The 25,159-nt window shown below is 33.4% G+C and overlaps 1 protein-coding gene across 1 annotated transcript; it reads left to right on the top strand.

The window, feature by feature from the left end:
• The first annotated feature begins 648 nt into the window (after window positions 1-648).
• Window positions 649-25,159, top strand: Rgs21 (regulator of G-protein signaling 21). Its single transcript, XM_013021782.1, has 4 exons — window positions 649-711; window positions 4,774-4,850; window positions 9,635-9,801; window positions 24,956-25,159. The coding sequence occupies exons 1-4, from the start codon at window positions 701-703 to the stop codon at window positions 25,157-25,159; spliced, it is 459 nt and encodes a 152-aa protein (XP_012877236.1). The 5' UTR covers window positions 649-700.

Below are 25,159 nucleotides of genomic sequence, written 5' to 3'. Positions count from 1 at the left end.
ATTTGAAAGCATGTCTGCCAACACAAATACCAGTATATTGCTTTTATTTGGATCAAGTATATATTTTAAAAATATTACCATTGTGCAAATAAGTATTAGTATACATTTCATGTGATTAGTTGTTAAAAGTAATATCATTATTCAGCTACCAACTGCATACATTTCAAAGATAATGCTTTTACTAGAAGATTTGGTCCATGTGAAAAAAAACATTTTCAACTACTTAAACACAGCAGTTGTGACATTGTAAAGAGGGATTTTCCTCACACATTCTGAAAGCAAAAGAACAAAATAAAGTAAAATAACCTTTTGAATAGATTGAACACTAAAGGTGAATAGTAAACACATATTATAAAATATAATAAGCATTTTGGAGCAATGATTGACTTATAAATAAATCCATATGAACTTCAGCAAGTAAACTTTCAAATGAAATAGATATCATAAACCAGACTCAGAGAAATGTAATATTTATTTGAAGACTTGTTTGTTACTTAGAATTTAAAATGTTTTGACCACAGAAAAGTTAACAAGAAAATGGAAAAGGCTGAGAGTAGCATAATTTAAAGAACGCCAATTTGTAACCTAGGGAAAGGTATTTTCATACTAATTATAATGTTCCTGCTGTCACATTACCTTCAGCTTGAAGATAAGTCAGAAAGAGAAATTCGGCATCAACTGTGACAGAGTGGAACGAAAAATGCCAGTAAAGTGAGTTGCTGTTTAAAGCTATTTTTACTTTGGAAGATACACAAACGAAACATTCAAGTCTTCTACCTCTTTTGTTTCTTTCATTTCTGATAAATACAATTATGTTGTCCTCCTTGATTTTTCTCCTTTCTCGATTAATTTCTTCCTTTCTAAAACATATCAACCACATGTGACATATTTGTCTTTCTTTGTCAGTAAATTCTTCAGGTTGGCTAGATACAGAAAGATTATAAAGTGGAGCAAGACCGTGATTCTGTATCTATGTGATGTTTTGCAAAATTACCAGTGGTGTTAGAGACCTATATATTATCCTGGGAAAAAATATGTGTTGTTTCAAAACTTTCCAAAAAACTTTTTCAAGAAATATCAAATGCTGGATAAGGAAGCAGCTGGCACTTCCTCGGGCACAAGGAATCCTTGCTTGAATTTTCCATTCTCCAGCACACTGCTAATTAAGTGTGAACAGCTAAGTTGTTGGATTGCACATTTTTTAATGCAATACAACTGGTTCAGGCTGGCACAATTAGCAGCATAACTGGTAGCTTTCATGCAGCTCCCATCTGGCCTGGCTCTTCTCCGGACATATAATATCGGTACTGTTGGCCTTGATGGCACTTGCTTAATGAAGAAAACAGACAGGAAATCAGCCAAAACCCCATGAAATACTAAGTGCTATTTTGGCTCCAGCTACACAGTGAATTTTCATGGCAAATCATACACATGCAGAAACCTATTCTAAGTGTTTAAAAAATGATAGGAAATACATACATACACATCCAGAAATGAGAAGGCTAGACAAAGCCTATGTTAAAGTTTTAACAAAAATTCAGATATATAATGATAAGGTGGATTCTTGTTGATTGATTTAAGAGATTGCAAGGGTAGAAAATCATCCACCCCAATACAATTTTAAATCAGCCACTTCTATAATTTTTATTGAGTAGAATTATTTTCTGATACTAATTAATTAATCAATTAATTAATGCTGTTATTGGAGCTAAAACTCAGAGCCTGGTTTCTGTCCCTTAGCTTTTTTTTTTTTTTGCTTAAGGGCGGTATTTTACATAAGCCACAGCTGAAATTCAAGCTTTTTTTGTAGTTAATTGGAGGTAAATGTCTCATAGACTTTCTTGTGCACTGTTGCATTGAACTGAAATTCTCAGATCTAAGTTTCCTGTGAATCTGAGGATTACAGACAAGAGCTGTTGGTGCCCAGTACTTTTTAAAATGAAAAATCTTGTACTTTTCATAAATAAATAACCTATGAAATATACTATTTTATTTTGCATTGTACACAGTTTCCTTGTAATAAACATTAAGTAACTAATTGCCACAACCAAACTATTATTTAGATAAAGCACTGGCATGAAATATGATAAAACCCTAATGGAAGAAAACTACTTCATCCCATTTATCCTAGATGCTCCAGGCAATGGGCAGCCATAGTAGACACAGACTTAGTCATTTTATGAAGAGGAATGGGTTTGAGTTGTACACACACACACACACACACACACACACACACACATATTTGCACCTGAATTTTAGTTCTGCCCTTTATTATTTTAGTTCTGTGAAATGTTTTCCCAGTTACCAACATTTCTGATTACTGTTCTCATTGGTAATTCATGCACTGTACATTGTAAACATCCAGAAATGCTGTACATACTAATGCTATGATAAATATTTTATTTCAGTTTGTTTAAAATTGCCAATAATTTGCACTTTCAGCAATTTACAATATATATATATAATATTTCAAAATTAAATTCAACAAGCAAAGATTTTCCCTAAAATAATTACATATCATCTACTTTCTGAAAAGTACAGTATTACTTCTAACATAGGTGTACAGTAATATAAAGAATAAAAATTTGAGTATGTCTATAATAATTACATCAAGTAAATATATAACTTCAAAGAGCTAATGGGCTACTTTTCCCTTTAGAGTCAGTTAGCATATTGTGTATCCTACTTAATATTGGAATACTCGAGTACCTGGAATTCTACTGTTTATAATATTCCACATGTATGTCTTTGTAGCACTTAGTTCATCTCTGCAATTCAAAGCATGTATGTACAATTTGTCTCAGATGAACATCATCTTCTAGATTTTTCTTCTTTTTTGTTTTCAGTTTTCCCAAATAAATGATAGCAATAAGTACGACTACCATTTATTTAAACATTCCATCCTTCAGAGTCAGTTTTTACAGCTGATAAGGTCCTGGTGAGCTATTCACTTTGTCTTTGGCTGTTAGATTCATTTGATATTGTTCATTGTTTCCAAGTTCCTGAAGTGCACCATGCTCCACTACCTTTCAGGGAGGCTTTCAAGTAAACTTTCCCTTTCTTACCCCAGAACACATGACCTTGTGTCGTTTTAACTGCCACAATCTAGCTATATTTTCCAATATAGTCTGTAGTACCAACTGTAGTCTACCAGCATCTAGAAAGCCATTGTCCCCTTTTCCATTGAATGTTTTAATATCTACCTTTATATAAAGTTTGATCATCATTCATTGATTATTTGTTAACAGTTTCAACCAGTATTTCTTACTGTTCCCAATGCAGGAAGAGAACAATGCTTTGTCCTATTACTGGAGAATTTAAACCTGAATTAGGTAATAGATGTTTATCCTTGAGTGAATTTGCCTAGATTCTGTTTCTCAGGGTTTTGCCCTGTTCCTCATTCAAAATGGATAAATCCTGTTTCAAATCTTCTCTGTGTCCCGTGCATTAGCATATATCCACAGGTAATAAATTGTTTTAAATTCTAATGATGTACTAATAACTATATTTAAGTTGGCCTACAGATATGTATTAAGACAGCACATTTCAAGGGACCTTATGGTCATTTTAGAGTTTCTACAAAATTTAACATTTAAATCATAGGTAACACCTGAAATGTAGACTTTTCATGTTAAAGGTAACACAATGCACAAATGCTCTACAATGTAAAATTAACGCTAGGATTTTGTTTCATTCTTTAATTATGAAAGATGAAATCTGAGCAGTTTGAATCTTTTCAATTACCCATTTAAATTAAAATGTACCACTTCAAAATAATATCTTAGATATCTCTGTTCTCACAGTTTGGTATGTCCTAACATATAAATAAATAAAATTGACGACCTCTACCTGGAAGAAATTAGAGCGTGGCTATCATATCACATAGCCATATTTAAGATTGTTACCTTGATGTGCAGATGCAAAAGTTCTATGCAATTTCCTAGATATGAAACTATTTTATTTTAATTCAATAATTTTAATTTAAAGGTTAAATGTTCTCATCTATTCTTGTGACTATATATTTGTATATCACAGCTACACCTTGTCTTTTTGGCTGCAAGTAGAGGCTTTTTGTGTATAGAAGACTGTTTATTAAGATTTTTGTTTATTAAAGAGGAATAGTGCATGATGTGTCACAGAAAATATGAATCTTAAACCTAATATATTATTTCTGTATCATATACCCTAAAGTATACATTCTCCAAAAGACTTACATCTATTAATATTGGCTGCTTTCAAAAACTAGCACTCTATCTTGACAAATTCTTATATTTAAATAAAACAGTCCCAAACTAGAAGTATTCCAGTCTAAAGAGACATAAAATCTGACTCTTTGTGAAACACTGAAATAAAATATCTTAAAGATAATCAAATCTTTGGTATTCTTGATACAGTTTTTGATACACAAATATGAAATGGATATTTCTTATAACTGTGAAACCTTAAAAATATTACATTCATTATCACTTTTATCGAACTAATATTTTGAGAGTGGATCAAATTAACAGTGAACAATTATAAATTAATAGTAATTTCACTATTGCTTCTCAAATAAAACATCTCTCTAGTGCCTTTATTACAATATTTACAAATATTACAAACACTGTTGGTTAGATCAATAAATAAGTTTCTGGTACCAAAATACATACAAATTTATGTCATTTAACTAAAAGCTTAAATGTTTATAAATAGTATAGTTTAACTCAGAAATATAATTCAAGTATTACTGCAGGATATAAAATAAAAAGATCACAATGATATTGTCAAGGGTAGATGTTGTTTCTACAGGTCACCAACTACAGAAGCAATGACATGGTCTGAAAACATGGACACGCTCTTAGCCAATCAAGGTAAGATGCAAACCAAAATACCATTCTATTAGCATATATTCATTGTAAAACTGCAAATTTTATGTGTTACATGCATTCAATGTTCTGAGATCAGATTCACCTCCCCTTTATTACTTTCTCTACAGCAAATACATCTTAAAATAGGACTCTAAAGTTTCTGATTGGCCAAAGTGGCAGAATACCTGCTTAATAATTTCAAGGGTCTCAATTCGATCAGAAATCTGAATGCTCTAAACAGACTCATAACTTTTTTTTTTTTTGTCAGTCATGGGCTTGAACTCTGGGCCCGGGCACTGTCCCTCAGCTCTTCAGCTCAAGGCAAGCACTCTACCACTTGTGCTACAGCGCTGCTTCCCAGACTCATAACTTTAAAGGTCCAAAGCTTAGATAGAGAAATGGGTTTGCCTTAATATTTAATTGTGGATAGTTCATATATATTAAGGTAAAAGGAAAATAACAAGTAGCAAGTAAGAAGCTTTTCTTTTTCTGATTCTCCTTGTCATTTAACATATAAAAACTGCTTATTGTGCAAACTGAAAGAAACGTGCAAACTCTTAAAACCTGAAAAATTTAAGAAGAACCTGTTTTACATAGCCTATAAACTGAACACACATATTTTAAGGAATATACATCTCAAGTTATTCTCACTTTAATACTTACGAAAACATGTTTAACTATGTGTATAGTATCACGTATGAATACATATTTATATTTAATACAAAGTTGAATTAAGAAAATCTGGGCCAGATATAAACAAAATGTTCCAGTTATTGAGATAAAATAATGTGTTCAATGTAATCACAAATGTATCTACAACTTCTGTTTTTGTTAGAACTGCTTGCATCAGTTCTCTCAGCCATGAAGGAAAAGAATAATATATAAAATTATGAAAATGTTTTATTAGTTCATCTATCTATCTATTTATTTATTTTAAGACTCCTGGGGATAAAATTCAGGGTCATGCATTTATTAACAAAAGCCACTCCTATTTGAACCCTGTTCCTGGTCTAGCCCTTTATGTTTTAGTTAATGTTTTGTTTTGATTTTCCACATAGGGTCATGGCTTAATTTATCCTAGGCTAGCTTCCACTGTGAACCTGCAGTTCCTCTTCCCTGAGCGTCTGGAATTACAGGCATGTACCACCATGCCTTTCCTGTAGAAAATATTTTCAGTGAGATAATGAGTATATTAATTGAATGAAATTTCCATTTAAAGTAATAAAATAAAAATAGTATGAGAAAATGTTGAAAATGATAAAGCTGAAATATTTCATTTCTATTTATGTATATATAAATTTATATAGACTGAACTCTCTAAAACATTAACATAAATAATCCATATAAATCCTGCAATCCAATTAATGACATATGGGAATGATGTTCATTGTTGCTAACTTTGGATGGTGGGCTTGTTTTTTTCTCTTAAAGATGTAATCAATTAAACATACATTTGCTAAATCTCATCAGGTATTTCTGCTGGTTATGATGTGGCAGCTACATAGTGAGGGATTTCTATGAAGCTGACTCACTGAACAAAGGCCAAAGGCCTACGAGATCAAGGCAATCACTTTCCTTGCATAAATCTTAGGATTATCTATTTAATACTCACAGAAAGAAGAAAATGCATGTTTTTTTAACATACATACCTAGAGCATTCACCCAATTATATTAGTCAATTTGAACATATACTTTTCATGCACTGACTGAGCTTGGGCCTTCTTAATCATGTGGCTTTCACTTCCTTTGTTACCTATTCTGCTCACTATCCTCTTTTACACCTAAGAGAGTTTACTAGTCCATCCCACAAAGCACTCTCAAAAAATAACTTTAATTTCATTTACTACACTCTTCCAAAATTATTTGCTACCTTTTAAAATTCAAGGCTGTATGTGTAGCTAGGCCCTGGTTTATGCCTGTGATCACATCTACTTAGAAGAATGACATCTAAAAGATTAAAGTTGGAAGCCAACCTGAGCAGAAAATCCCATGAGACTCTATCTTCAAAACAACTATCAAATAGGCTGAAAGTATGGCTCAAGTGGTAGAGTGTCAGCCAAGCAAGAAATCTGAGCATATTTGAAGCCCTAAGCATTAATACTATTGTACGTCATATTACACCAAGGAAGGAATACATTGAGTTCCGAGTAGCCTATATTTAAAACTGTAGAGAAATAATAATTAAAATAATTCAATTGGGGCTGGGAAGGTGGCTCAGTGGTAGAGCACTTGCCTTGCATGCATGAGGCCCGAGGTTCAATTCCTCAGCATCACATAAGCAAAAAGAAAAAAAGCCGGAAGTGGCACTGTGGCTCAAGTGGTAGAGTGCTAGCCTTGAGCTGAAGAGCTAAGGGACAGCACTCAGGCCCCACAACCGGACCCCCCAAAAAAATAAATAAATTATTAAAATTCCTTGATCTCTTCCCATTTCTCTAGATGCTTGTAGATAATCTGAAAAGGAGTTTAAAGTCTTAATGACACACATAAAATATTACTAGCCATGAATCTACAATGTTTCCTGTATTATACAGCATATTTTATCTCTTATACATAAGTTTTAAAATGATTCTGTTTAGACCTCCCAAATGCATCATTGTTTGGACCAAATTCAGGGAAATTTTTAATTGAGTGTTGCTAAAAGGAGTTTTATAACCTAAATCTGTGTCACAGGAAACTACTGGATGTATTTTTAAATGCAAGTTAATTAAATTTATATAGCACTCTCTTATTAATGACATCTACATTCTCAAATGTTTCTACTGAGAATTTTAATAGTTACCTGAAACCTTTCACAATGACTTCTTGTTTCAACATTACTCAAAGAAACCAAAATGTTAAATCATTTTAATCCAACTTTTTAGACACCTAAATGTTGTTCAAGATTTTTTTTTCTTACAAGACTCGACTTCTATTTCCTATTTCAAAACTGATATAGCCAGGCACCAGTGGCTCACACCTCTAATCCTAGCTACTGAGGAAGCTGAGATCTGAGGATCACTGTTTAAAGCCAGCCCAGACAGAAAAGTCCATGAGATTCTGATCTCCAATAAAACCCCTAGGAAACAGGAAGTGGCACTGTGGCTCAAGAGGTAGAGAGCTCACCTTGAGCTGAAGAGCGCAGAGACAGTGCCCAGGCCCATAGGTCAAGCCCCACGACCAACAAAAATAAATAAATAAATAAAAACTGGTGTAGTTTCCTTTCCATTAACTTTCTTCTTTCATTTTCATTCTCTCTTGTTAATTTTCCTTATTCTCAATATCTTCATAAAATTCCTTTGTCTCTATCTTGACTTTTGAAAGATTATGTTTCTCATCTTGAAGCCTGAGGAGAGCTGCTTTGAGTTCATGCACAGGGCCCTCCTAGCAGGTGGAGGAAAAAACTATCAGTGTTTTGGAAGGCAAATTCCCCTGAATGGAGCAAGAGGGTTTCCCTCTCCTAAACATGCACAGCCTCAGTCAGGAACAGAACTGCCATGAAGAATGAGACTAGGAATCTGATTTAAATGGTTTTTATCATATTGAAGAGGCCTAATCATTGGAGAGGATGGGATATGATCTTTCTAACCTGTTACCTAGTCAGAGATATAAATTACTCAGCCATAATTAGCAAAACTAGCCATCTCAAGTAAATTTCTTTCAGGGTACACTTTGATGAGAACAGCAGAGAAGTAAGGACTTAAACAAGTGCTCACAAGTAAGTGCTCAGAGCAAGAAATAATGGCCTATATTTGACTGTAAACAAGAAAAGGGAAAGATGAAACAGATAGAAATCACAGATTATATGACCTGTCTGTGGTTACTAATTTTTTTAAGCATATACTAACCAAGACAAAGGAAATGTGTTCACGTAAGAAGACTTATTTGTATCCTTTAGTTAAAAGTTGCCCAAGAAATGTTCAGGAGCAAATACTGTGCAAAGGCTACATGGAAGGAGAATGGAAGAGGTCATATATTTTGATTAGGAAATATTGGGGAACAGCCTCTTTGTTTGCCTTACAAAATAAGATGCCTATTACCAAATAAAGAGAAGTATCCACATCAAATATCTCAATTACTTCTTGACTTAAAGATGATAAATGTCCAATCTAGTCACTAAACCAGTAGAGTACAGCAGTGTCTCTTTTGTTTGAAGTCCAAACGAATACTTTTGTGTGTGTGTGTGAGCTGTGGAGCTTGAACCCAGGGCCTGGGTTCTATCCTTGAGCACTTTTGGCTCTACTTATGATTTTTGAGTGGTTAATTTGAAATAAGAGTCTTACAAAGACTTTTTTTTTTGCCTAAGCCGTCTTTGAAAGAAGATCCCCAGATCTCAGCCTCCTGAGTAACTAGGATTACAGGCATGAGACACTGGTGCCTGGCACAATTTAATCTTTGAATATTAAATTGTTTCTCAGAGAAACAGATATTTTACTCTGCATTTAGTATAATATTAATGTGGCTTAAAATTAGTGCAACTGGCTTCAAAAACAACCTACAGGAATTACTATGAGGTTACCGTCAAAAGTTTCCAAGTGTAATTACTAAACTCTTCATAACTTGAAAGAAAGTGTTCACTTTTTTTTGTGGGTGGAGTTAGTAGAGAAGATATATTTTGTGTTTATGATTATTGATCAGAAATAAGATTTTTCTGAAGTTCAATACCAAAAGATGCAAATATTATATGAAGTAGGTTGATCAATATTTACCAATGGTTGCTAAGGAAATGGTCAATGTACTAACACGATGTACTCATTTTTGTCATTTTATTGTTCTCTATTGAACAAATATTTCTCACATATGTTATATAGCTGGTCTAGATGCTTTTCGAACATTTCTAAAATCGGAATTTAGTGAAGAAAATGTTGAATTTTGGCTTGCCTGTGAAGACTTCAAGAAAACAGAATGTGCAGAAAAAATAGTTTCCAAAGCCAAGAGAATTTATTCTGAATTTATTGTAGCTGATGCACCAAAAGAGGTAAGTGAAATCCTTCAGGAAACTAAAAACTCTTATCTCCTAACAGATCTGTTTGAAGATAGAGAAAGATTAGCTAAATGCATAACACTGAAGTGTAATAGAATCCTGTTTTCCAATGAAGAATGGCTGTAGTTTCAAACATCTACTATGCATGGGACACATATAACAAAATTTTCTATCCTGGCAATACTGTTTTCAAGTGTGTGTGTGTGTGTGTGTGTGTGTGTGTGTGTGTGTGTGTTTGTGCGCGCGCACGCGCCCACATATACAGGTGCTGGGACTTGGACTCGTCTTCTTGCACTCTGGCTTGGCATTTTTGTGCAAATCTGGCACTCTACTATTTGAGCCACACCCCCACTTAATCCATATGCAAACTTTTGAAAATTAGTGTCTAATAATTCCAAATAAATAACTCTACCTTCAACTTGTCAGAAAATCTATTTTTAAAACATTGTTTTATTTAATGATATATCTTTGTTCCTTTTGCAAATGGTGGAGTGAAACAAACTGTGTGGTATAGTCCTCTTAAATATTATTTTTTAAAGTAATCCATGTGGAGGAGTAAAAGCACTTTCACTGTAAATTATTCAATTTTAATATATTAGAAGATTCCTTGATTACCTGTAATAATGTTGTACTTTCTACAAGGAGACCCCCTCCTGTCTCTCCTGAATTCTCTCTCTCCTACTTCCCTCCCATTTCCCTTCTTCATCTCTTTCCCTTTCCTTGCTTTTCTCTCTCCCTTACAAAGTGATCAATGATGGGAATTACACTGAACTCAGACGGGTCTTGTTCATGCTAGGCAGGATATTTACCACCAAGCAACATCCCAACTTAATTTTACTTCCTTGACAGTAAAATAAACCAAGAATGTGATACAATTATTACATAATTTGTATGACCTGAAGATCAAGTTAGCAGAAAGAGCCTTGGGGAAAATCTGGAATGACATTGGCAACAGCTCCCACAAAAGTGTTTTATGTGGAATCCACCTTATTTGCACTGTCATTTGCAGAATTAATACTATCATTGAACATTTCCATAATCTGATTTTAATTGTAAACATAAAGTAGAAGCAAAGCTGTTTTAGATGTTTTGCCAAATATATGATATAAGCAAGAAGCATAATGTACAAATAGCAAGCAAACAGAAAGCCACATAAAAGTACTTGCACCTCACAAACTCATAATTCTAGGCGTCTTTCCTACAAAAGTGAAATACAGATATTCTTACAGGAAACAGTTACTATAATTTCTGACTCAAAATTAGGGTTTATGATTTGTGAACAGTTGTTTGCTTGTGGGGACAGATGATAAGAAGAGGTGAAATTCAAATATATTATGAAAATAGGGGCATTATTATCAGTAGTTGAAATTTTAGATGACTGTTAATTACTACAATAGTTATTACTGTATTATAACATCAAAAAACACATGAATATCTGAGGCATGGGCTGGAATTCAGGAGAAAATAACTTTAACTCATAACATTTTGTACCCTTCATTTTAAAGTTATCATTTAAAAATTAATAATTCTGAAAAAGTGTAAATGTCTATAAATTTGCCAAGGTGATTAATGTTCTGGAAAATAATTAATTAATATACCAAATTAATTAATATTCCAAGGTAGTTAACTTCTGGAAATAGTTTGAAGCCAGTCATAAGAAATTATATTTGTTAGGGTGTTACTGGTTTGAAAACCATTTTTATCCTTTTATTAGTTTACAAAATTAGCCATAATCATTTTACAATAATATTATAATCAAATTGTAGTGAATATTTTCTAATAGAAAATTTAGTCTGTTCAAATGCAGCTGACTCAAAGTTACATACCTGTCTTAGCAAATATTAATTTTGCTTATTTTTTAAACTTTCCTTCCAAATTAAATGTGTACATTGTAATGATTTAGCTAAATGGCATAATATTCATGTTTGTATATAAAACTTTTATGGCTTTATATAAATTATCCATACACCTTTTTTCCTTTACCAGTCCTGGCACTTGAACTCAGGACCTGGGCCCTGTGCCTGAGCTTCTTTTGGTCAACGTGAGCACTTTACCACTTGAGCCACAGTATCACCTCTGGCTTTTATGAATACTTTATTGGAGATAAAAGTCTCATGCCTTTTCCTTCCTCAAATCTCAGCCTCTTTAGTAGCTACAATTACAGGCAGCAGCCACTGGTGCACAGTTCATCTAAATAATTTTGATTAAAAAATACATGTTAAATAAGGAATCTTTTTAAGTAAAAATACTGTCCACTTGAAATGTTTCTGAAAGTGTCTGTCAGAAATGTGTTGAAGAAAGCATATGTATTTATATATACATGCTCAAATACATATGCATTCTCATTTCTATTATTTACAAAAAATTGTTTCTAATTCTGGCATTCACCATTACATACAAGTGCATTTTTCAAAATATATCTGTATAATCCCATCAGTTATATGTTAAATGTACTGTAGCTCTTAATACATTGATTCATTATATTGATTTGAGTGCTCCCACAATGAAGTCATAGATTAGAAGTAAGATTGGCATATAAAACAAACTGTGTGATAATATGACCACATTTAAAGCTCATTATTATCACAGCAGAAAAGTTATTAAATCTACCTGGAGATTTAGAGAGCAGATTTTACAGATTATTTCACAAATAAGAGGTAAGTTATAAAACATGTCATATTTTAAGTATGAAGAACAAAAGAAGAAATAATATCTCAGACTAGAAGCATATTGATTTAGTATTGACATAGGAAGTTTCCTATTATTGTCCATAAATTACAAGTATTTAATATTTCAAAGTCAAGCAGAAATATGGCAGATGAGATTGGATATGTAGACAGTAATGGAAATAATAAAAGGAATGTTCTTAAATTTATTGAGTAGTTTTGACAAGATTAGTTGATATAATTGAAATGTAGTTTAAAAATGCAATGTTTTCCATAAATACAAAATAATTTAAGATTATTTATATAAGAATACTTACCTTTTCTCTATAGTCAATTTTAATTATCTAATTAACTGTTACAAAGGATCTAAATTATAAGCAATTTCCATTGGCAGAAAATTCTACAATAAAGAACAATAACAAAGTCATGTTATCTGAATCGAATTTACTTTTTTTTCTACCTATGGCTGTATTTCTTTTATCCACAAAACAGGTATCATAACACATTTTATTGATTTAACCAAGAAAAATATAGTTATACTATAGTGAATTTAGTGAATGATCACATCTGTAAACTATAATTACGATGGTTGTCAATTTCTGATCCTCTAGGCAGAGAACACACACAAGAGACAAACTTTTAGGTCTCTGTGATGATAATGATTTCAACTATTTGTATGCTCTCCATTTTATGCCATCAACTTTTGTCTGGTTGAGACATGACTAGGGTATTTATTTATGGCAGAGGAGTAATCCTAATGCTTAAAGATTGCTAAACCTGGGAGCAAGTCTTGATGTCTTCCTTCTGTAATCTGTGGTGAACTATTTCACCTCTCTATTTTCAAGTCTCTTCATCTAGAAGGGCCAAAAAAAAATGAGACACTTTTCTAGAAGAGATGGGAAAAAAAAAACAACAAAGAAAACATTGTTTAGGGTTTGCATCATGTAAAATAGATACTAAGAAATTTCAACCCCCCTATTTTTGTAACTACATTCAAATAGGCCATTGAATTTTATAAGAATAAAAACAACTGTTAGCTAAGTTCTATGAATGCTGGAAGGTGAGCAAACTTTGAATATCGTAATAGTATACATATCAAAACATTTGGAAAATACACTGGAAAAAACACACTGAGGTGAAAAAAGAGCAAATCACTGAGTGAATTTTATCAGTGAGTTCAGGAGAAAATGGTACAAGGAAAAATGATGGGATCATATGTTTTGACTAAATGTGTAGATGAGTAGCCAGTATTACATGAACAATATATGTGTAAATCATCACTAGTTGTATGTAGAAGAACCTGGGAAGGTCAGAGCAACCACAGTGATTAGGCTCATACTTACTCTTCCTTCAATTTGGACCACTTGTTACATAAAATTTGGAAATTATTAAGAAAATAATTTTAATTGGCTAATGAAAAACTTATTTAAAAAAATAATATTTCAGTATTTTCCTATTACTGGCATTTAAAAGTTTAGTGATGGATTTTTTGACATTTTTCTTTTTGTCTTTTATTTTGTATTTCTTATGTTGTCTTATCATGAAGTAATTGTAAAAAGGGGTTTCACTTCAACATGTCAATTTATGTGTGTAATGAAATCAATGAATTTATATTCTCTTTAATGTTAAAAAGGAAAATAACCAATGCAGAGGAAAAATACGTGACTAATGGGAAAATTTTGTAGTCATACTATAAAATTATGAGAGAATTTCAAATCATAGTAGTGTAATGATTTTAAAAACACTAATTTAGGGTGAGGAATATAACTCAATCTTAGCATACTTACCATAAGCAAGTCCCTATGTTCAAACTCTACCATATGAATATATGTATAACTGTATACATATATGTAAACACATATATGATTCTATTTTATAGTCATATGAATCCAGGAATATTTACTTATAACATCAATGTTAAGACACAACACATAAAAATTAAATTTTAAACATAAAATATGATATAATGGTTCTCTAAAGGGCATTTTAAAATATGTGTCTAGCTATTAGCTTTAATTCAATATAATATTTATTACTGATTGATATTTTATTTACCCTCAGTATATGCATATAATGCACCTGCTATTCACTTCCTCATATGAATAAAATCTGTCAATAGTGAAGAAAAGTTCCTTCTAAGCATGAAAATATAAAATAAACTTGCACCACAAGTTTGTTTTACTAGGTGGCTCTCAGTAAGGAAATAGAAACATACAACAAAAGTAGAAACTGATTCCGTTCAAATGAAGCTTTTAATGTACAGTGGAAACAATCTTGACAAGTTGCATTAAAATCTAATTTGATTGGAAATAAACTTTATAAAAATAGCACTACTGGCAGTTGGGAAGGTGGCTCAGTGGTAGAGTGCTTGCCTTGCATACATGAGGACCTGGGTTTGATTCCTCAGAACGACAGAAGCAGAAAAAGCCAGAAGTGGCTAGCCTTTAGCTTCAAAGCTGAGGGACAGCCCCCAGGCCCATAGTGCAGGCCCCACGACCAACCAAAAAAATAGGAGTACTGAAGATAAAACATTAAAGTAAAGTATTTTAAATAAATTTGGTTGAACTTTCTCTTGAAGAAAATAGATTCTTGAAATTTTGATAGAGAAAAGCCTATAAACTATTCATTTGTAGTCACTCTTTGTGTTAATCTAATGACAATGTCTATTCCCCATTCTAAAGTTTTGTTTCTTTAAACTTCACTTCTCCAATATGTTAAAGTTATTGAGAAACCTTCTTCCCAAGTAGCCACGTGGACACCCTTAGCTACAGTCAGATATGACTGTCCTCATTAGTTATTTTTCTAAGGTTTTATTTACTAATTGAAAATTTGTTATCTCCTGTCTGTTGTGCATTTTGCTGGCATACCTAAAGATATAGACAATCATAGAGCCTGAATAGATAAGCTAGCCATCTTGGTAGGAAGACTCAAGCTAAAATAAATTGCAGTAAGCTTTCATAAGTGTGGTGATGAGAAAATACCAGATAAGATTGCATTAGGAACAGAAATATGTCTGGGAGATCAAGACATTATACATGTATCTCAAAAGAGGCACTTAATAAGCATGCTGCAGAAATATGAATATAAAGAGAAATAAGGAGAAGAGAGATGGATAGAACACATGAAGAAGAATACTGCCTAGATTAGTGCAGTAATGAAAGACGTTTAGTGATGTGTGGCAGAGCACATCTTGTGGAAAATAAACCAATGGATCTCAATGATTCCTGAATTTTAAAAATTTTATTGTCTAGGTGATGTACAGAGGGGTCATGATTGCCTATGTAATCATAGTGAGCACATTTCTTTTCAAACTTGTTATCTCCTCCCTCATTTTTCTCCCACTCTCCCTCCCTCCCCCAAGTTGTACAGTTCATTCTCAACATATTGTCTTGTGAGCAACAAAAGAGTCAGACAAAGGACAAACCAATGCAACAGTGATTCCTGAATTCTTATTCCATCTCAAAATTTAAACAAATCTGAAAAAAAGAGGTAGTATGGGGAAGTAAATGAGAGGGGTGGGGGGCAGAGAGACAAACTTAAAACTAAGTAACCTGCAAGAAATATGTCCATTGCTATCATGTGGGTTATCTCATTTTATCTGCACTTTACTATCTTAGGAGATTACAACCATCCACATGTTTCAGATAAAAAATGAACCAAACTTTTGAGATAAAATGATGAGGTCTGCAGTCATTAGAATCCATGGGGAGGGAAGTCTTAAATTTATGCTGTTAGGTTTTGAATTCCTTTTCCTATACCTACTACTCATTATTATGTTTTTGTGATACAGCCTGTGATTCTTGATGTGTGTGCTAGAAGCAGAAAAATAAAATATTCTGGTCACTTAGAATATAGCCTCTCTCTCTCTCTTTTTTTTTTTGGTCGGTCATTGGGGCTGAACTCTGGACCCGGGCACTGTCCCTTAGCTCTTCAGCTCAAGGCTAGCGCACTACCACTTGAGCCATAACACCACTTCTGGCTTTTTTTTTTTTTTTTACTTATGTTGCACTGAGGAATAAAACCCAGAGCCTCATGCACACAAAGCAAGCATTCTACCACTGAGCCAACTTCCCAGCTCTACCCTCTTTTATACACAAAACACTTTTCATTTTGTTTCTAATTTATATAAACTTTAAAACAATAAATCCCAGATTTATAAATGGCATTAGGAGCATAAAAGTTTCAAGAGTATTTCTTAAAATAATCTGCAGTATCATTTGTCCTTCAAAATACCATCTATGCCTTTAATTAAAACCATAAAACTTCGGTGTTCTTCAAACTCCTTTCTATCTTAGTGTCACTTAACCTTGGACTACTTTGTTGGTTTTGGAGAAGTAAACCAGTCAATCCAACTGCCTTTCAGCTGTTCCTGAATAGTTGTGGCATTCAAACATCTATTCTTAGCAATCTGTATACACAGATTTTCTATGTGTCATCTCCTTTATGCCACAGAGTGGGAGAGGCATCTGGTTTCTATTGAATCCCATCTTTATTTTGACTACTTGTCTAATTAACGAAGGTGCTCGTGAGTTCTATTTCTTTCCTTTCTCTTATGTCCTTCCAGATGTTAGTACTACCACCCAACTGTGTCATTTATTTTTGTCACCAAAGCCAATGCTAACAATTGCATACAGTTCCTTCTAGATGTGTTTGTTTCAGAGTGCTACTTTCATCTTTAACAGCCAACTTTGTATTTCAGTGTATAATTTGTCTTTAATGATGCCAAAAAATAGAGTGATACAAGACATGCTCAGGTGGCTCACATCTCTAATATGCTACTCAGGAGGTTGACATCTGAGGATCACAATTTGAGTCCAGCACACATAAGAAAGTCCAATAGACTTTTATCTCCAATTACTCACTAAAAATAAAAAAAACTGTGGAGCTGGGGCTCAAATTGAGGAGCACCATATTTAGGTAAAGAGCTTATGGACAGCACCTAGGCCCTGAGTTCAAGCCCCAGTACCAAGACAAAAAGAAATGAAAATGAAGTAATATAAAAGGGTCAGAGGTATTTAAATAGAATTAGATCACCGCAAAACATGATTCTGGATGGCTTTTCTTTGAATACTAATTTTAAGCTCAGTAGTGAATAAGGCCAAAGATGATGCTTGCTCTCTTTTTCTAAAGTATTTTACTTATGCATGCACACATCCTTTGCATAAACACCATCTCCTGCTACACTATCCATTCTAAATGAGGAAAGGCTAATTTGAATGTGGTAGCACAATTGAAAATATTTCCTTCAAATTATTTAGAAATATATAAAGCATAGTGTAGGGTCACAAGAATGTCAAAAGGCATGTTTTAAAATGTATTATTTCTGCAAAAATAAATTGTTGAAAGCCAAAGAATTGAAAAGTGCTGGCAGAGAAAAAAAATGGAATTTGTCTTGTGTAACTTTTAGATAACAAAATGATCTTAGAATTAAAATATTCTGGTTCTTTATAATAAAATTGTTTTTTTTTTAACTTTTCAACAAGTACCACAAACAACATTTAGGAAGTAGACATTTCTGGGCAGTGAATTGCTGTCTGTGTCGGCTATGTCAGGGCCTTTTCAAAACTGACAGGATTTAAAAGTCTCTAAACGGTTGTGGTGACATCTTGGCTGTCATTTCAAAAGCAGCACAATCTTGGATTGTGTTCTCTGATTGGCAGTATAGTTGTCACCGATATGCAGAATGATTTATGACTTTTTGAATAATAAATAAAATGATATGTTTCCAAAGTCCTTGAAACTAAATGGGATCTATACCAAAAAATATTAAAAAAAAAAAGTAATTGTTTATATCAGTAGTAAGACTTTACTTCAATTGGTACAGGCTTCAGCCCATGTGCAGAATCTAATTGATTAAGATGCTCAGCAATATTCACACATCTTTGTAGCTCCTAAGGAGTTCAGGTTTTCCTTTTAGCTCATTCAGTTGGAAAGCTCACCTTTTACATATCCACTACTTTAGGGTCATGCATTCAGTATGCTAAAAGGTCAATATCTCATCTGGCTTAATATTTAAGGTAGAAATGTATCCAGGATGATTTTGCCAAAATAATCACATTTGGGATGAATGTAAGTTGAGGACAGAGTTTATGTAAATATCTCCAGAATTTGTGCAGTTCAGGAGAAGATAGATAAGAAGAAATATAAACTCTAACATTTGTCACTTATTTTCATTTTGAAATCTCAAACAAATGCAAAAAAAAAAAGATGAGGCAGCCTGGATAGCTTATTTTTGTATGTCACCAGAATAGATTTCCAACTAGCATGTAACAGCATTTATCACATCCTATTAATCAAAATGTGTGTGTGTGTGCACGCACACGTACATGCATGCATCTGTATGTCTGGGTTTGGAGCTAAAAACTGGTCATGAGCTATGCTATCCCTAAGTTTTTCTGATTAAAGCTAGCACTCTGCCACTTGAGCTACACCTCCACTTTGGCCTTTTTGGTAGTTAATTAGAGATAAGAATCACTTAGTCTTTCCTACTTATAACCCACCATATACTATAGTAAATGGAGACAGTTCTCATTTATGTTCTGTCTATGCTTATTCTCTTAATGATCTCTATCCCTTCATCTCTGAAAGATCATCTCAAACTGATCAAAGGAGACGTTGACTCTGGTTTTCCATTCAAAACCTCTTCTGTCCATGTATTTTCAATCTCAGGGAATAGCAATTCTGGCCTGGGGTTCTACCTTGATCCTTGGAAGATAGTTATTCATGATTTCTTCATGTCTCATTCACTTCCTGGCACTTTCTATAATATGTTTGACTATATATATATATGTGTGTGTGTGTGTGTGTGTGTGTGTACGCACGCGTGCGTGCGTGCGTGTGTGTGTGTGTGTGTGTGTATATATATATATATATATATATTCGGCTTTTCTTAAAAACTTTCTTATACCTGCTCATAAGTACTGTTACAAATTTTAGTCATCACATTCTCTTAACATATTTAAATGGTACTCCTTTCTTTAATTTCCTACAATATTACCAAATGTCCATTCTGATATAGTTTCCTAATTTTTCTTTCTTGTCACTTGATAACACCACATAGAAAATAGTTATATTTCCTTTCAAACATGTATTTACATTATCACCTTAAAATCTTTTCGTTTATAGCCCCTTATAAAGGCTATAAAGTTCTACAAGATCTAACAACTTATTTCACTCCCAACTGATCTTTCCCTCCTTAAGCTCCACAGATATTCGTGTAATTTATACCTGCATTGCAAGTCCCTTTTTACATATGCACCATTAATAATAATACTTCAAGATCAGTTTAACCCTCATTTCCTTCTGAGAAGCTTCCTTCCCAACAGCATCTGTTCTCTTTTAGATTGATTTTCCAAATCTGTCTTCTAGATAGACTTCAGTATAATCTTTGTATCTTAAGTTTCCATCATACTGTTAAACACCTGCTCAATAAACACCCCACATAAATGAATTTAAGGAAGACTATAAGCAGAAAATGGTTACTTTTCAGATATGTGTTAGACTATTCACCCCCAAACCTGGAAAATCATATTAATAAGTAATATTATTTATATTATATTCATGTGTGATATGCACACTGTAGTCTATGAGGATTTAGTACATTGGTATTGATAATCAAATAATAGTTATTGCTTTAAATTTAAAATAATTTATTTAAATATCCTTATGATTATCTTAATTTTGAAGTCATCATTTAGAATAATGTACTATTAAAGAAGACAGATCAGTAAGGACAAAGGAAAAATAAAGAAAAGAAAAGGTGGAAGACAAATAGCAGTGGTTCACAATTGTAATTCTAGTTACAAAAATGGCTGAAGGTTTGAGGGTATGGCAGATTTCAGTTCAAAGCAATCCTAGGCCAAAATATCAGAAAAAATGGTGGAGGGCTTAGAGATGTGGATCAAGCTTGTTGTAGGCCAGCTGCAAGCAAGAAATGGGAATGTGAAGCTCATGGTAATTGCACAAAAAGGAAAGCTGAAAGAGAGCATGTGCAATAAATATCTTCCCTACAAATTGTCCTAAAGATGTGTAGAACTAGGGAAAAAACAGAAAATGATCCTCAGATTAAATCATATCTTAAATTATTGAATTGCCTTTGTCAAAAACCTTTTATTGATCATCAAAAAGATTCTTTTTTTATTGTGAAAATAACATACAGAGGGGTTACAATGACCTTTTTTGGTCGATCATGGGGCTTGAACTCTGGGCTTGGGGGCGATCCCGGTGCTCTTCAGCTCAAGGCGAGCACTCTAACACTTGAGCCATAGCGCCACCTCTGGTTTTCTAGTGTTTTATTGGAGATAAGTCTCAAGGACTTTTCTGCCCGGGCTGGCTTTTAACTGCGATCCTCAGATCACAGCCTCCTGAGTAGCTAGGATTACAGGCGTGAGCCTCTGGCACCTGGATGGATCATCAAAATTTAATAGTAAAACTATTAAAACTATTAAACTATTAAAACTAATAGTAGTTTTTCTGTGAAGGTCTGCTTAAGCAAGTAACCAAGTATCTTGATTTTAAAATTGAAATAATATATAACAAGAAAATTGTACGGATTATTCTGTGTTAAGAGTATTCAATTTCAGTTAAATCATTGGGAGTGACAAAAGCTATGCAGGACACAGTCATGGGACCTGAGGACTTGTAGATGGTGAAATGTCATGATCAAAAGCTTCAGGCAAAAATTCACTTTCAGCATAGCATAAACCAGCTTCGTGGCTGCTGCAGGAAAATGCACAAGTTGATTTGGAAACAACATTTAAATCAGAAAGAATCTGAAAATGCCCACGTAAGATGTTAAAATTTCATATCACAAAAATAATGTTTTAGCTGGGCGCCAGTGGCTCATGCCTATAATCCTAGCTACGCAGGAGGCTGAGATCTGAGGATCACTATTCAAAGCCAGCCCAGGAAGGAAAAGTCTATGAGACTCTTATCTGCAATAAACCACCAGAAAACTAGAAGTGGTGCTGTGGCTCAAGTGGTAGTGTGCCTGCCTTGAGTTGAAGAGCTGAGGGACAGAACTCAGGCCCAGGATTCAAACCCCATGACCGACAAAAGAAAAGAAAAAAAATGGGTTTTTAGTTGAATATTCATATGTCAAAATTAAAATTTTGGTGAAAATTGATATAGTAATACTGCTTAAAGTATTTAGAAGAAAGGATGGTATGAAAGCATCAGAAAAAGCAGGGAAGGAGTTAACTATGGAATTATTGGAGGAATAAAAGTGAGATTTAAAAAGATCTCTGTGAATTTGAAAGATCAAAGATACAATATCTCACATCGAGTATACACCTTCAGTAAGTAATCAGAGAAGAAGGCGGTGTTCAAGATGACTCTGTTTCTAGCTTGTACAAATTGGAGGAAAATAATGGCATTTATATAAACATGTGGGTGTGATGTTTGTCAATGACATAAACTGAAATGCCAAGATACATCTTCATAAAACTACTGATTATTTCCTGGAAACAGTGTCTCTGCTTATCTAGAGCTGAGGTTGGCAGCTCCTTGGTAAGAAAAACAGGCAAATTAGAAAAATGTAGGGAGCAAGTGTGAACCGGAAGTTTTTTTATATTTCAGTATCATTATTATGATGTTGAAACAGAATTGTTTTCTTTAAAATTTTAAAATGATACTGAACAAATATAAAAGTATTTCTCCTCTTGATTTCATGACACATATTTATTGGAACCTCATACTATGTATTCATGAGAGATATTCCAAATGGAAAATTCTCTAAGTAACAATATCTGTTGAGAATTTCAAAAAAACTAAAACCACAAGTAAACTCTGAAGATGATATTTATATTTAGTCTTAAATTGGGAGGAGACTTACCAGAGATTTAAATATTAAGAAGCAATTATGAGGCAAGTGGGAAGGAGGGAGAGATAGTTTGGTGGAAAAAAATGTCCTTACATGGGGAAATGCATACAGTTTGATAGGAATTGTCCAGGTTTATTCATTCCTCTATCTTCAGCCTGTCTTAATATATATATATATATATATATATATATATATAAATGTTGCATATATATATAAATGTTGCATATATATATATGCAACATTTATATATGAATACATAAATACTCTGTATGTGCAATATTCTCAATATACTTTTTATCTCCCCTGCCACTATCTTTGTTGACAGGATAGAATTCATTTTATGAATATGTCCCATCATCATTATCCTTATCATCATCACCATCATTTTAGATCTAGTTTCTAAAAATGAGTAAGAACATACGATAGTTGAAATTTTGATCTTGGCTTATCTGGCTCAGCATGGTGATATCCAATATCACCCATTTACCTGTTAATTATATAAATTCACTTGTCTTTGTCCAGCTCTCAATCAAAATTATACTTTATGTCACTCTTGGTTGTTTCCCCAAATATAACTGGCCTATTTAAGAAAAATATAATAGATACTAATAACTGTAAATGAGATAAAAATGAATATAACATGTTCTTCAGTTCTTATAACTTCTAACTCAGGAAATATCCGTAGACAAAAGATGATGAAGCAAAATCTCAGAAATATTAAAACAGATCACCTACGTCGTCCCATGGCTCACGCCTGTTATCTTAGCTACTCAGGAACCTGAGATCCAAGGCTCGCTATTCAAAGCCAGCCCAGACAGGAAAGTCCGTGAGACTCTTATCTCCAATTAAACACCAGAAAACCAGAAGTGGCACTGTGGCACTCAAGTGGTAGGGTGCTAGCCTTGAGTTGAAGAGTTGAGAGAAAGCACCCAGTCCCAGGATTCAAGCCCCACCACTGACCAAGAAAAAAAAAAACTCAACAAAGGCTACCAAGGTCAAAATTAATTTATGAAATTTATTAATGATCTTAAATGATCTGTGTCCATGCATGGGCAAGTTTTTTTTTCTAGTTTGGGGGGGACAACCTTATCTGGAACTTTGATGAATGATCAAATATTGAGATCAAGTGAATAAAATTACAAATGTATGAAAGGTCAATAAGTATCTGAAATCCCTAAAGAAAGAAATCATCTATGAAATAGCGGATTTTGATTCTTCTTTTCAAGTTGACTTTTCTTTTTTCCTTACTTCTTCCTAGAATATTTTGGCATTTCATATCTTATACATCCAATAACTAACTTGAAGATGTCTGCAATTAGTCTTCTGTTATACACTTCAGAAATTGAATATCCACCATACAGCAAGTTAATAGCTGAAGAGAAATTTAATTGCAGTCCTGTCTGTGATTTAAGTTCATTTCTTTGCAGCATAAATGGTCATTTATAGCCTTTATTTCACCAGACCACAAAATTCTAACATTTTTATCATCTCTCCTACTTGTCCTATGAGATTTTTATATTCAGCAAATATGTATTGATTTCCTATTATGGGGTAGTTATTCTGCTAAATTCTGGGAAAGAGTGATAAATAAGATATAGCACCTGTCTTTGTAGAACTTGGAATTGTAAGATTCAAATCCTTACACAACTAGTGAATATTTAGAGTTTAAATAGCTTCTCTTGAATAAGACATTGCCTGATTCTCAGACTATTCTGAACTAAGTATAGAGTTAATCATGTACTTCATAATTGGACTTAGAAGCCAGGCACCTGTGGTTCACACCTGTAATCTTAGCTACACAGAAGGTAGAGACTTGAGGATTACAGTTCAAAGCCAATCAGGACAGAAAATCCATGTGACACTTATCTCCAAAAAACAACTCAAAAAAGCTAGAATTTGAGCTGTGGCTTAAGTGGTAGAATGATGTCTTGGTGAAAAGAAGCTCAGGGATAGTGTCCAGGCTTTGACTTCAAGACCAGGGCCATCCAAAAAAAGGGGGGGGAGGCTTAGGGGCATTTTATCTTTTTTTTTTTCAGATAAATAGTGAGATCCATTAGTGCATATTTGTTACATACTGCTAGGAATATTTATTGCTGGCAGGAGTTAAAAGGACAAGGATAGATACAGATACTGATATAGATTCAGGGATATAGATTTGATATATAGCATCTGTAAAAGTGGATAAAATCAGTGAACAGAGTTTCATGCAAAAGGAAACAAAAATAGGAAAAACAGTGATACAGGAACAGCAAGGCAAACTGTGGAGAATAGGAAATGTAGACACCTCTAGTACATTCTCAATTTTGTTTTGTCTACTGACAATGCATTGTAAGAATTCAGTCAAAGGACTAGAGAAGAGGATGAGAAAGAAAAGACATTTCAAGACATAAAGAATACTGTTTACATCTTCACTTTATCTAAATCATAAATAAGGCTTTACTTCTGCTATTGTAAATGCTACTCCTCTCAAACTTGGAAAAATAATTGAGCCATGTGTTTGCTCTGCATTCTAAAAACTGAATTCATGACTTTTCTGCTGTTTTGCATTAGATTAGCGCAGTGTTTGGGAAATATTCAAATGATATAGATGCATACCCATCCAAGTGAACTGTGCATTCTCTGACTAAAGGAATCTGATGACATGTAACCTTATTTTCCACAGATTAACATTGACTTCAGTACCAGAGACCTTATCTCAAAGAATATCGCTGAACCTACTATCAAATGTTTTGATGAGGCTCAGAAGTTAATCTATAGTCTCATGGCCAAAGATTCTTTCCCTCGATTTCTGAAGTCAGAGATTTACAAGAAACTGGTGACAAGCCAACAGGTTGGAAGTCATAAAAGGTGGCTCCCTTTCTTGTGA

Source organism: Dipodomys ordii, unplaced genomic scaffold (genome assembly GCF_000151885.1).
Source record: "Dipodomys ordii isolate 6190 unplaced genomic scaffold, Dord_2.0 Scaffold57, whole genome shotgun sequence".
Lineage (NCBI taxonomy): Eukaryota > Metazoa > Chordata > Mammalia > Rodentia > Heteromyidae > Dipodomys > Dipodomys ordii.
This window is presented reverse-complemented; position numbering and strand designations above follow the sequence as displayed.